The 14,481-nt window shown below is 39.5% G+C and overlaps 1 protein-coding gene across 2 annotated transcripts in view; it reads left to right on the forward strand.

The window, feature by feature from the left end:
- Nucleotides 1-11,729, forward strand: part of TULP3 (TUB like protein 3) — a 40,246-nt gene extending 28,517 nt beyond the window's left edge. For both annotated transcript variants that reach the window (XM_071557856.1, XM_071557864.1), the window contains exons 5-11: nt 493-623; nt 2,686-2,883; nt 3,401-3,513; nt 3,889-4,003; nt 5,814-5,912; nt 8,892-9,063; nt 9,618-11,729. In XM_071557856.1, coding sequence (XP_071413957.1) covers nt 493-623; nt 2,686-2,883; nt 3,401-3,513; nt 3,889-4,003; nt 5,814-5,912; nt 8,892-9,063; nt 9,618-9,751 — 962 coding nt within the window. In that variant the 3' untranslated portion in view covers nt 9,752-11,729. The remainder of the gene's footprint in view (nt 1-492; nt 624-2,685; nt 2,884-3,400; nt 3,514-3,888; nt 4,004-5,813; nt 5,913-8,891; nt 9,064-9,617) is intronic.
- The last annotated feature ends 2,752 nt before the right edge of the window (nt 11,730-14,481 follow it).

Here is a 14,481-nt window from a genome sequence, read left to right on the forward strand (position 1 = left end):
TAAGAAAAGGAGGGGCTCTTACTGAAAAATTAATGTACTCCATTTAAATATGTATAAGACTAAGGAGAAATGGTAAAAAAGGATATAAACTGTACAGAGTCCAATTTACAGGACAGACATCAGCATATTGATCTGGATTTACTTTTTTTCAATTTTCTTAAGACATGGAGGACTTTGCATGAAAATAGGCAAAATCAATGACAATGTATACTAAGCAATATGTTACATCTTGTAATATCATGTAAAATACATATTAATAAAAGCCTTATGGCTGCTTAATCATCTGCACAGTGACAGCTGCAAAATATCATTATAGATTTGAATTACAAGGCTCAGGAATCAATATAGCACATGATGAAAATCAACAGTTGAAACAACAAAAATCAATTGAATGAGTAAATAGCTATTCAACAGTAATATATGAATTAGTGATGCCATGAACTCATGACATCTGCTTTCAGAGATTACATGCTTGATCCTGTATTTTGACAGGAATTTCAGGCAGTTTGAATTTTGATGAGGAGGACACAGAAGAGGAAGAAGATGGTAAGAGACCAGCATCTCATTCACCACACCCTGAATCTGAGAGGCCCAGTTCTGCATCCAGCGAAAAATCTTCTGCAGTAAGTGTCTTGAAATCCGTTTCTGATAAGTGCTGGACACATGCTTGGTTTTAGTACTAACTTGAGCACTGGGTTAAAATACAGTAGTTGCAGTTACAGTAGCCAGCATATTAATCCCTGGAGGCAGAGGAAGGTCCTGACTGTCAGGCTGTCTGACTGAAGGGCTATTGAGTTAAACACAAAGACCTAGCAGTGATCAAAGGAACAACGGTGGGTGGAGGATCCCAAGTCCTGCTCTAATCAGTGAAGATGGGAGCACTATGGCCCTCAAAGGAGGCAGATTGGGCCATTGTCTCTGGTGCAAAATCCACCAAAATGACTCAGAGAAACTCTGAAATGTCATGCAAATTTAAAAGGGATCATTTCCTGAACGATTATAGCTTTTATTGTCAGATGCAAGGGGGAACAGAATTTTGGGATGAAACAGAGAATGCTGGGATTGGGACTACATTTTATGGAGTGTTTAAGAAAAGGAATTTAGGTGGGAAAAGAGATGTCAAGGTGAATCAGGGAGTAATAAGCATGGGAAAACAAGGATTAAAGGGTGTAAAAGGCATCAGATGCATGTAAAAAGCTGCAAGACTGTGTGCTTGCCTGCCCAAGTCTTGTGCCTTATTATGTTCCACTATCTTAATAGATTCCATCTCTAGCTATTTCTTGTGTGAATGTGTCCTCCTGTGTGTTTGTGTGTGTGAGATACATACATACATACATACATATGTTGACAAATTATATGCTGTACTAGCCAGTCAGTTGGAAGACCCAGGGTCTGAGCTAACTCAGACCAGATAAAGGGTTTGGACATGGATGCTGGACACCCTTAAAAGTCCATGCTACTATTCAAAAGACCTCTATGACTATATTTATGAGGTGACTGTGTGTATGTTGTGTTACACTAGTGAAGAAGTAGTACAAGTGGCCTGGGTGTCAGATAGGTGGGAGACTGGGCTGTGACTGCAAACTGCTGGAGTTTCGGGGTGAGGATGCTGGAGGTGGGAAGGGATGAGAGCCACTAGTGAATTTCAAGTCTATGTGCATGTGCCTGTGCTATTGACTCAGGCTTCCTGCTGTCTGTAGCTGGCAACAGGGGTAAAACTGCAACTTTATCTCCAAGGTCCAGTAAAGGAGGAATCTCTTGGGTGCTACAATTCACAAGGTTCACCTACCTCTAAGAAAAAATTACTTTAATGACCTATACCAGATTTTCGTTGATCCAACTCCTTTGGTGACCATAACTTTGCATCCTGACTGTGTGTATGGCTCAGCTTCGCGAACACAGATTTGGGCAGGGCTCTCCCCACGTGCCCTTCCAGCCTGTGCAGGGAATTTTTTAGGTGAGGCACAGTGTGTGCAGAACTGGCCCCACCCTTTAACTCCTGAGGTTCATCTGCCACGGCCGAGCAAGCTTGGACAGTGACAGGGAAGTCCTCAGGACTAGAACCTACAGCCCCTGGTAGTCCCAAGAGGTCTCCCATCCAAGTACTAACCGGGGCTGACCCTGCTGAGCTTCTGAGCTCTGAGGGGATCAGGTGTCAGGGAGGCATTTAACTTGCATCCTGACTGAACACATTGTTTTAAGGCTCTTCCAACATTTAGTTGATATGGTTCCACCAGCAGCTTACTCTGTTTCTGCCACTGTTCTGAACCAACATAATTTCAGCATTCACTTCAGTCACAGAGATTCCAGCCTGTCTTACTGCAGCATCCATCAATCCAGCTTTACCATACTGCCTTATTTCACACAGAGAGTCTGAAGTTCTAAAAGCAGAGAGGCTCTTTGCTTAGAATATTTACAGCATCTTGTCCTACCTTCCCCTTCCTAGAATTTGTCTGGTTAGTGGGTACTTTTTCGCCATTCCTCTTGGAGGGTTAGTGTTTCCTCAGAGCAAAAGTCTTCAGCCACTTTCTTCAGAGAGACACAGGTGGTGTCTTGTTTAACCTTCCTTTTCCCAGTATCTTCTGGTTATGATTATCTTGTGTTTCATCAAACCTTTATTTTCTTGGGAAATACTAGAGTCTTTAGTCGGATATTAATTTACTAATATGATGCTTCTTCCCACAGGAAACAGGTGCTTCCTGTAGTCCATCCTCTCAGGCAGATGCACAGCTGGGAGAAGTAGAGAACCTGGAGGATTTTGCATTACGCCCGGCACCCCGTGGCATTAGTGTCAAGTGTCGAATCACTAGAGACAAGAAGGGAATGGACCGGGGCCTCTTCCCTACTTACTACATGCATCTGGAAAGGGATGACAACAGAAAGGTACTGGAAGCAGCACACATTGTCTTGGCTGTTTTACTCCTACCTCAGGTTATTTTTGGTGCCAGGGAGAGCTTCTGGTAAGAAACCAGTAGCTGAGGAAGGCCATCATGCACTTGAGGACAGCTTATATTTGGATAAGGCAGTAAGGAGGAAATTAGCAGGTTTAAAATATAATAAATTGTAATATAATGTAACTGTAATATAATGAAAAATGAAATTAAGAAAGTATAAAAATGGTAAATTTTGAAAAAAGAGCAGGAAGACTGAGCTGCTCCAGAAGAAAAGAAGGGAAGACTAGAAAGGATGGTTGCAGTAAATTTAGACTGCCAGGTGAACTGACTGGAGGAATAGGATTTAAAAGTGTGCACTTTGGAAGAGATCAAAATTATGGAGACAGTAATATCAGCACAGAACAAAAAGGGGAATGGATATGAGATATGGAGAGATAACAGTTTGGATAGCAATTCCTCTGCATTCTTACGAAGCACCAGTCTTAATCAAAGTTTTATATTTCCAGACATTCCTTCTTGCGGGGAGAAAAAGGAAGAAGAGCAAAACATCCAATTACCTCATATCAGTTGACCCAACTGATTTATCCCGGAAAGGGGAAAGTTTCATTGGGAAACTCAGGTGAGAATCACTGTTGAAAACTATAGACAGGCAAGATAGGATTGTTGTTTTGAGTTATGGTTATGACTGGCATTCTAGTATCATTTGAGACATAATGAACTTGCCTTGTTCTGCTGAACATAACCTGTATTCACTTGAGTTGGCAGCCTTCTTCAGTGTTACCATTCAGGAAATTCTGTCTAGATGCTTTTCCAGGATAGGTTATGGTCTTAGTTCGCCGTGGCACTGCATGGAAGCTCCTTACTGAGCTGGGAATAGGAAGATTCAGATGACAGGAGATAACGTGTTTTCACTGTGTGCACCAATACCTTCAGAAGAGGACAGAACTTTCCACTAATGCCTGTCTTTCTCTGTTTTTCCATAACCTGACATTAGGTCAAACCTCATGGGAACTAAATTTACAGTCTATGACCATGGAGTTAACCCAACCAAGGCACAAAGTCTAGTGGAAAAGGCTCATACAAGACAGGAGCTTGCAGCTATTTGTTACGTAAGTACTGCCTCTCCCTTTTAGTCCCTCTCTTCTTTGTGCAGGTTACTGAGGAAATGGGGCTTAAAAATCATGCTTCTGTCAGGCTCCCCCACTTAACTTTGAAACCAAGTAACTAATTTCAACCAGATACAACAAAGGGCAGAGGCCTCAAAGATAAGTTCTTAAGAGTTTAATGAAAAAGAAATCAATGCCAGAAATCTTCTGTGAGAGAGAGAGACCCAAGCTAACCCCAAATGAGCTGCCCCTTGCCCAGCTGGTATCTGGCAGACATTGAGAAGGAACTGGGAGAACCCTATGAAGTAGAATTATTTTTTGCAGAACTAAAGGCATTTGGGGGGATAGGAGGGAGCTGGTATTACTGCTGTAGCAGATTGTTGTTAGTAAGGATGTGGTTCTAGGGAAATCATGATTCATTAGTTATGTCCTAGAGATATTTTCTTCACTTGTGGACCACCTCAGGCAAGGCTTCAGAGTGAGTAGATGCTTCAGGACACTCTGGAATTACATGAGGGTTCTCATGTCACATTGTTTCATATTCCAGTCTCACAGTTTGAGTAAAATTTGGGTTTCTCTACAAAATGATGGCTGTCAAGTGGAAGGATTTTTCCTTTCTTACAGGTATAGCAGCAGAAATTTAAAGATGCATTAGCCTACTGGAGCATCATCTTGGTTTTTTTGTTTTTGCTGTTGATCTTAATCGCACTTGGGGGAAAAAGAAATTGATGTGATAATTGCAGTACTATCCTGTTTACAGAAATATTACTGGATATCCTCTTTATATACAGTATTCTTCAGTTCCCTACGCAGCTGGACACAGCAAGATGTTAAGAGGACAGCAGTTAATATAGCCATCTTTTCAAAATTCTGAACTTACCTACAAGAAGTTTTGTAAAGTTTATATACGAACTAAGTCTGTACCCTCATTCTTATATGTGAAATAATAGAAGTTGCAACTCCAGAGACCTTTGTCTGTGTCTGCAAAACACACTGACATGTTAGAAGAAGCTGTACCACTTCTATCAATCAATTCAGTACTCCTGAAACACTCTGGATTTTTAATTGGTCTTTGGGAATTTTACAGGTTAGCACTGATATTGTTACTGAACACTTTAAATGGACCTCTGGATTTTGGCTGCCATTATTAAATGTATGATTTGAGAATACCAGGACTTTTTTCCTTTGCTTTTTGTACTCAATCCACTTGGAGCAGTGTCCTGCAGTACTCTGAAAAAATCTGCTTGACTTAAGGTTTGACCTTGGATAGATGCTAAATACTCCCCTTTCTGAGTCTGTTCTTAGTTATTTACAAAACAGCATAATTTGAGAGAAAATCATAGGTATTCTCTTAAACACAAATAACAGCACAGAAGATGAATGTAGTTTATTGTTCAGGAATGTTTTCGACTAACTGGTGACATACAGACAACATAGACTTAGGTCAAAGATATTTGCCTTTTAGCATATTTAATGCCTGTTCACTTGCAAGATTTTGGCATATTATTGCCTCAAATGCAAAAACTTAAGCCTGGAAATTGCACTTGTTTAATTTTGTTGTAAATGTTTCAATGGGAAAACAGATCTCTCTAAATTATTTCATACCAAATATGTCTCACAACACTGTTCTCTAAATGTGAGAGAAAGCAGTTCTCAATGACTAAATACAGTTGAAGTTAATAATTACTACTAGAGTTGTAGTCAGCAAAACTCTAAAAACTAATACAAATATGGACAAGAATTCAGTTTTGCTGTCCTTATTTGAGATGGAATATCTCATTTACTGAAAATAATGTCTTCCCGTGTCTTTCAGGAAACCAATATCTTAGGATTCAAGGGTCCCAGAAAAATGTCTGTGATCATTCCAGGGATGAACATGAATCATAAGCGAATTCCAATCCGTCCACGAAATGTGAGTTACACAGTTTGTTCATGTTTTAGATTTGAGGAAGAGGTTACAATTTCCCTGTGGATGTCTGGATGTTACTCACCATCAGAGTTTAGAGCAAGGTTGTCAATACCCACAGGTCTAGCAAGTGTAGTGGAGAGTAAATACTGTGTAGCCTAAATGTGTTGATTAATTAATTCTTGCCTTTTACTTAATCTGTATCCTTCCGATTAATGTTTTTATCCTTCTGATTAATGTTTCTATCCTTACTTGTCCTTTGATCAGCCTGAATATTATTTTCTTATCTGCGTGTTGTTGCTATTTCACCTGCAAGCCATCCTCATGGTTGTTCCCTGAGAGCTGAATGAACACAGGACACGCTTGCTTCTCCCAGGAGCTTGCACTCTCAGCCAGCATATGAATTGCAGCAGATAGGTAATAGATAAGGTGGAATGCTGGGGTAGTAGCAAGACAGTAAGTATGTTTTTCATCAGAATGCTGTCAGCCTCTTTGTAGGAGTCACAGAAAAGGAGGATTCTTTAGAAGAAAGAGGGATGAGGAGAAGGATGGAGTTATAACTATTAGAGAGTATTTCTCATACATGTGCAGGACATTATAGCCAAAAGCTTACAGAATTGTATCTGAAGATATATTAAGGTGTATGATGAAAAACAATCAGTTCCCTTAATGTGGATTTCATAGAATCATAGAATCAATTGGGTTGGAAAAGACCTCGAGATCATCAAGTCCAACCCTTGGTCCAGCTCCAGTCCATTTACTAGATGATGGCACTCAGTTTTATGCTTCATATACTAGAAGACAAAAGGCAGAAATAACAGGTGCCAGCTAAGACATGGCAAATGTTTTAGGATAGAAAATGTTTTTTGCAGCCATGTTGTGAGTAGATATGAGTAGAACAGAATGTATTTCTTGAGGTCAGAGAAAAAAATCTTCAAGAATAGAAATTCAGAGTCATGAGTACCTGGAAAAGAGACTTAATTTTGCAAATGGGCAGGAAAATTATATCTTCAAATGGTCACTTATTCATTGCCTTTCAATTGGTATTGCTATTGCCCCTGTCAGTACAGTAATGATTCCATCACCCTGCCTTTATTTTCCTCCCATATTTTCCCAACTGTTTTGCTATCAGAGAAACATACTGACAGTGGACAAGGCTGTGCTGGTTTAAAGGGAAACCGGAAGGAGAAACGAATCCAGCTCAAGAGGGATTATAATTCAGAGTTACAATTTACTAAAATGATTACAATAAATACAATGATACAGAGAAGAACTGGTTTTAGCCCACAAAGAACAGATGTGTAACCCACCTCCCTGGGGCACAAACAGTATAGTGTTTGTTAGCCCTGTGCTGAGCACGACGTGGTCTCCCCTGAGTGCAAAGTAAAAAGAAAGGAAAACCTGTTGGTGAGGATGATGGTCACTGTCTTGTTGAGAGTGGCAGTCACAGTCCTGCTGAGGTTCTGGTCCTTCTCTGGATCTGACAAGTGGTACCAGAAGTCCCCAAATCCCAAGATTATACATGCTTAGGCTCAGATGGGAATGCCCAGTACTTCCCCCAGGGTGAGGAGTTTCACAATGGGTGATTTGCCTCTGTGAGTCATGGAATATTTTTGGAATCTTTGATGGCCCATTAGCAGACATGACCCCTCAGACTGGGTGTGAAGGTGCTAAGGAGTCACTGGAGGGGAGTTATCATAGCTGAGTCACTGGTGTGAAAACAGGAACACTCCTCTGTCTCACAGGGTTCTTAAACACCCATCTTGTAGCCTGAGGTGTCAGGTGTGTCCTGGGCATTATTAACAGTCCATCAGAAATGACCTGAAGGGTGTAGAATACACTGTTTTGGTTATACCTACTTAGTGATAAACTAGTCCCAGGCCCTGTAACTAGGACAAAGGCTGAAACAGAAAGCTGTTCTGGACAGCTGGCAAAGCTTTCAGTGTAGAGGTTTAACTCTGTTTTTATCCTTTCTTCTCTGTAGTGTGATGCCACTGATTAAGAAATATTGCTCTTACTTCAGAGGAGTAAAAATGCACTTTGTTGGTGCCAGTAGTCAAAGTTATTTTGTGGATCTTTAAAAAATAAATCAAGATAAAATCAAAGATATAAAGTAACTAAACTGAACAGTAAGTTTTATTTACGTTATACTCAAAAACCCATTATCGTATCTGTGGACAATACTAAAGCAGGTACTAATAGCTGTATCAGTCAGACCTACACAACAGGTTGTTTTCTGAGCATTTTCCCCTGTTAATAACTTCAGCTTGGATTCTTTTTCTTGGGATAGATTATTTCAGTTTGAATTTATTTGTTGCAGAACTTAGAAAATTAAATCATATGTCATGTTTCATTACAACTTCAACCTCTTTGTGATTCATTGTTTGTCAAATATAATGCAGTGGTTTGGTTCCTTTTTGTAATTTTTTTGTTTTATTTCTCTGGCTTTCATACTGTGCATTGCTTGTTAGACCCAATAGGATGACATTTAACCTTACAGCCTGCAGCAGCCTTTGGACTGTGTACTGAATCACATAAGGGCCTGGCACTGTGAGGTAACTGTAGATTATTTTCTTTTATTTTGAAGTTTAAAATAAAAATGGAAGCTGGATGCAGCAGGATCAGAGAAATCTTATGACACTCAGAAGGGATTCCTGCCAACAGGATTGCAGTCATCTGTGGCTTGTGAAATGCTCCTTTTTCTGTACACACACACACATCCTTCTCTCTCATTCTTTTTCCTTTTTATGAGTGGAAATATGGTGATAGCTCATAGAGTGGAAAGAAATGCTTGGCTTGGGAATCTGTGAAAGTGTCTTCCTGGTTCTTGCAGGAAATTTTCAGTAGGACTAAGTTTAAGTGTCGTCATTGTATTTCATTAAACAGGGAGTGGTCTTCAAGCGACAGAGTGCACACACAAGAGAGGCAGTGCTCGAAAGCAGAGCAATTCCAAATCTAATAAATACGTTTCTTTCTTCTGAACAGGAACATGAGGGTCTGCTGTCAAAATGGCAAAATAAAAATTTAGAGAACGTCATTGAGTTGCACAACAAGGCTCCAGTCTGGAACGATGATACTCAATCCTATGTTTTGAACTTCCATGGGAGAGTCACTCAGGCCTCAGTGAAGAACTTCCAGATTGTCCATGACAATGACCGTAAGACTGATGGAGAGTGTGTGGGAGAACAGGGAGAACGCAAATAATTTCATGAGGGTTGGGAGGAATAGACAGTCTTCCTGAGAAAGGAAAGTGGGTGAAGGAATTTAGCTCAGGATTACTGGGGACTTCTGAGCTGTCAAGAAAATTACATAAAGGACTCCCTTTTTTCTGGGGTGGGTGCAGACATTGCTCTCCATTGCTGCAGCAAAAGATAGACCAATTGCAAACTTCCTGAAGGGAAGGAAAAGGATTAATACAGTCTTTTCAGCCTAGCAGAAGAGTCGTTTGAGCTTTGGATCTGAGAAGAAAAGTAATGTCTAAAACAGCACTAACTCTAAAGAACAGTTTTCAAGGCTGCTCTGGTGGGAAAGGATGGAAACACCAACCACATATATTTGGGACTGGCAGATGTGTGGGTATTTGTGGTTGGGTGTTTTGGTTTGTGGGGCTTTTGGGGGGGGTTGGGTTTTTTGTTTGGTTTTGGGTTTTGTATTTTTTCTTTTGACTTCGCTCTGAACTTATTCATCCCTGAATCTTCCTTTTCTCCCCAGCTGACTACATTGTGATGCAGTTTGGCCGTGTAGCAGAAGATGTGTTTACTCTGGACTATAATTATCCCCTCTGTGCTCTTCAGGCCTTTGCTATTGGACTCTCCAGCTTTGACAGTAAATTGGTCTGCGAATGAGAGACAACAGACGTGAAACATGGAACTCACTCCCATGCCTGCATCTTGTAAGAGTTCCAGATGTAGTAATGAAGAGCATATTGGAAGGGAAATGGAAGACAAACTTCTAGAGGCTTATTAGAAAGCAAATTCCAGCCCTCAGAGCAATGTGGGTGTTGACAGTAGACCATCTTGGGAGCAGTCTCTGTACACATTATGGAAGAAAAGAAAGATAGGTGATGATTTGGTCATTGATGTTGATTCTGCTTACACCATCTTTGTTTACGGATGCTGCAGGAGAGTGGGCTAAGCCCACTAATTGAAACTGCTTGCAGCTAGGATAGAAAAATAATGGCTAAGTGTTCATATACCTGGAAACTTCCACAAGACCTGGGAGATGATGTTACTCATGAGTTTCTGATCAGTTGAATTCAGAAAAAAAGAATAGCTGGAATAAGACATTGGCTGTAACACTTCTACTCTGTGAGATAATTCTCTGCTTAAGGCTGATAGTCCATTTCCTTTTCAGTATTCTAATTGCTCTTTATGCCTTGACAGTCTTTTTACCAAATAAAGAACAATCAAATCTCAAGAACTGTCTTTTCAGATGGTGATACTGTATTCATTGATGCTTCTGTTAAATTGAGACTGAATAGATGATAGAATCTGACTGAATTTGACAGAAGGTAGTACTTTAACAATATACACTACTATTCCTGAAAAAACAGTGTTGTGATTGAGTTGTCCATTGCTCATAAAATTTGCTACATTTCTAGGAATAGGTTTGTGACCAATTTAATTTTTTAATGTGAGATTATCTCAAGTCATGACATACTAAAGTAGATTTTATATAAATAATTTTAGCCTGACTATAAGGAGTTACCTCAAAAAGAGATTACAGGTATTTTCAAAGGCATCGTTAAGTTTAAAGCCATTGTATTGTGAGGCTTTGCAATGTGTCCTTCGAGTGTTCCATGGATGTACAATATGGAGACTGTAGGTCACAGCACAGACCACTTCTTGATTCAGGTGGCCTTAACTCATCAGAGTGGATTGCTGCACAGTGTGACATGGAGGCCTCGTAGTGTACACACCTGTTGTGTACTGAAGCAGAGAATAGGTCTTGTCTTGCCTGTTTCATAGATATTACACATATTCATGGTGGTCCTGGAAAAGACTGTCCCTCTATTGAGACAATAATTAATTGTTCTCCACTTTTGGGTATTGTCCTTGTCAGCAGACTAACTGTTTCAAGCTGCAAACAGCAGATATATTGCTTTTGGTCTCTGGAGTCTTTGCAGTGTATCGCTCCTTCACATTAACAAAATTTTGTGGAGACATTTTCTGATATTTCCAGAAAAAAAAAAGTTATGGTAATCACATGTAAACTCTGTATTTAACTGTCAATTATGAATTGATGCTGAGAAGTCCATCTCAGGTATCTCTCATATGATCATTCTGCATTAGCTGGTGAGCCATTGTCTTCAGATGATCTCATCAGAAAAGCAGTCAGTGAAGAGAACTTGAGTCGCGATGGATCTCTTTTGTGCCTTTGTGTACTTCCTGCTCATCAGGCTGGGGATGAGACCTGGCAGTGCTTTCCAGTTGTGCTCTTCTGAAGTCTGGGCTGATGGTTCTGCATTCCTGCTACCCATCCAGAAAAATGAAGTCAGTTTGTGTACCTGTCTGATTATTTTTCTGATTAGAAATGTGTGAAAGGAACTGCCTTATGTTTTGGGATGACCTGAAGGTAGAATGCTAGTTTCCAATTTAAGGTGACTTTCTGTATGGTCGGAAGGCCACAGTAGCCTTTAAGCAATTAGGTTTGTCAGGAGTGGCTCTTCAAGCTATTGTTGACATCAAATGATCCCGTCAGGGCCTTTCATTCAAATTATACAGACAGATGAACTGATTAAATGCTCTTTATCAGATACTGTTTTACATTAATTGTATTTATAATTTTTATATCTAAATGAAAATAAACTAATTTATATATTAAAAAATCCTTAATTCTCGATGAGCTGTTTGTTGGTTGGTTGGTTGGTTTTTTTGGGATTTTGTTGTCACTTGTGGGTGTTCTTTGTTCCTTCTGTATGAAATACTACCTCAATTTCTCCCCATCTTCTTGAATCTCATCTCTTCTTACTCTCTCTTTTCCTTTGTAATTCTCAGTTATCTTTCTTTGTGTTGTTGGTTTTTTTCCATACACTTAGAAGTCTGGGAATAAACATAAGGTTAGTTTCTTATACTGTCCCCTCCCCCATTATCAGGTCTTCCTCTGTAGTTCTTTGTTTTCATTTGATTCTATCTTGAAGCTACTTCCACTTCTCTGTCCCATGAGTTTAATGTTTCTCCCAGTGTCCAGTTAGGGCATTTGAGATGGTTTTTAATGCATTTTCCTACATTCCATCTGAACCCATTCATGCATCAAATAAGATTTTTTTTCTGAAATGAGAACTGAAGTAATACAAAGGTAGGAGGAGCATCAAGTCAAAGTGATTATTTTTATTTATTTCCACTGAGGTATGTATAAACCTCAGGAAGTGGAGATATGGTGGATCTGATAATCAGAAACAGCTCTGATTGTGCAAGCCCTATTCTTCATGCACCTCTGTTTTTTCCATGATTTTCATTTGAGCCAAATTAGTCTTAGCTAGGAGAAAAACTAAGCAGGAGATACTACTGGGCATTTGTTCTTAGAACAGCAGTATTAGTTGCACACATGCAAATGCAACATTCTTGGAATCCCAGAGAGATCTTAAAATAAAGAAGGAAGCATATTAAACTGTTAAATATGAATCCTAAAGGCAGGCCTAGGGGATGGAAACAGCTCCTAGCCTGCTATGGGCTCTTTGGCTCAGAAACATAAAAGGCAATGATCTCTTGCTCTTTTAGAGGTAAGTCTGACTCTCACTGTAGTTCTGTTGCTGAATTTGGTAGCAGTAGAATGGAGTTTTGTTATTGTTGGCGTAATTATTACTTTACTGTGCTCCTCTACTTGCTGGTATTAATCTCTCAGTTGATATTGAATTAGGTTTCCTGTTCCTGGTACAGGAGAAAAGCAAAGCCTTCTCTGTGATTTACAAGTTGAGCTGAGAGCTTGTGAGTAGTCTTGTGAAACGGAAGTATGGACAGATTCCTTTTGTGTCAGAGTCAGGAATCTCATCTTCTCTGCCACAGTGTATGTAACAAGTTCAGAACTAAGAAAGACCCTGAAGTTATCCTGAGGCCAAGAGATTTGGCCCAGGGTATAGTTTTGAAGAAGAGTAGAAAAGTAACACTGGTGTAAGGACTTCCTTCCTGACAGGGAAAACAGCCGGTTACAACTATGAGGGGTACAGAATTGAAAGCCCTGCCAGGAAAGAAGGCAGAAACCCTGTACCATTGTTAACTCTTTTATCTCTTGAACTGTACAGGCTATGGAGTTTCTGTCTTCTCATTCCATCCCTTAACATGTTCTATATGGAATTATTTTCTCACTGGAAGCTGGAAGTCACTTCTTTTGTCCCAAAATGGGAGGAAAAAACCCAAGAGCAAACTAACTTCACGAGAATGCATTAAGGTAAAGGCTGTGGTAATTTAGCATTTAATTTAGAGAATACATAAATGGATGGATGTATTCCAGAGGCTGGAATTCATGATGATTTACTTTGATTCAATTAACATTTCCAAAAAAAGGCACACCATTGCACTGTCTGCAACAAAACAGCTGACAATTATGGAGAAAGCAAATGACTGATTTTTTTCTTTAATGTTTGAGTCCTTTATTAAAGGGAAAGGAATACTAATTTACTGTGAAGAAAGGCTTTCTTTTATAAGCAGCATAACAAAATTATTCAGATAGAATACAAATAGGTTTGAGAATTAACTCTGGTAAGTTTGCCCAACTCGCTCTGCTTTCCAATTTAAGTGGAGTAGTTTGCTTCCACATTACCTCCAGTAAAGAAGAAAAACCAACCCACCACTAACAAACTTGTATGCTCCTGAGTGAGTTTCCATCTGCAATTGACTGGAGTCCTGCAAACAATCTGTGTGATGATTCACAGGAAGGAATAGGTTTCAATCCCTTCTCTTTGGGCTAGGTTGATTTGGCAAGGAAATGAGAGCAAAACAATATGTTAGTCACATAATTATGAGACCTGAACTAGAATTCACAGTGAATATATGTGATGAGAAGTGATCTACCTTTCATATATAGTTTGTATTAAACTGCACGTTTTTAAATAGGGCTTAGTAGAAACAGTGGCTAAATTAAATCATCACAGGGTTTTATATAACAAAAATTTTTCATTGAATTTTGTAACATTTATATTGTGTATATACTCTCAATTCCTGCACTTGTATCAGAAACCCTTATTTTTCTGAAGTTGATAGGTTTTGCTATTTGGTTTCTGAGTCCTTACACCATATTTAGGACCTATTTTCAGAATTTCTTTTCTTAATCCATTTGTTCAATATACTGAAGTTTTAAAGAAAACCAGTCATTACTCTTCACAGGTCGTTTAAAGGTATCTGTGAAAAAGTTACCTGCTAGAGCCATGAAAAAGTTTATTTTTCTGATGGAGCCGCATTCCCAGAGCTGCTATTAGGATATAGTTACATTTACTAAACCTGCTGGTTTACTACTGCTTTTTTTTCGAGGAATGTGGCTTTCCAACCCTAGCACAGCTCTCAGCCTGGTATCAGCATTTTCTAGCGATGCACAGGAACGATAGGAACGACATCGGAAAAGAGCAGCTTTGACGTGAGAC

Source organism: Pithys albifrons, chromosome 1 (assembly GCF_047495875.1).
Source record: "Pithys albifrons albifrons isolate INPA30051 chromosome 1, PitAlb_v1, whole genome shotgun sequence".
NCBI classification, from domain to species: Eukaryota; Metazoa; Chordata; class Aves; order Passeriformes; family Thamnophilidae; genus Pithys; species Pithys albifrons.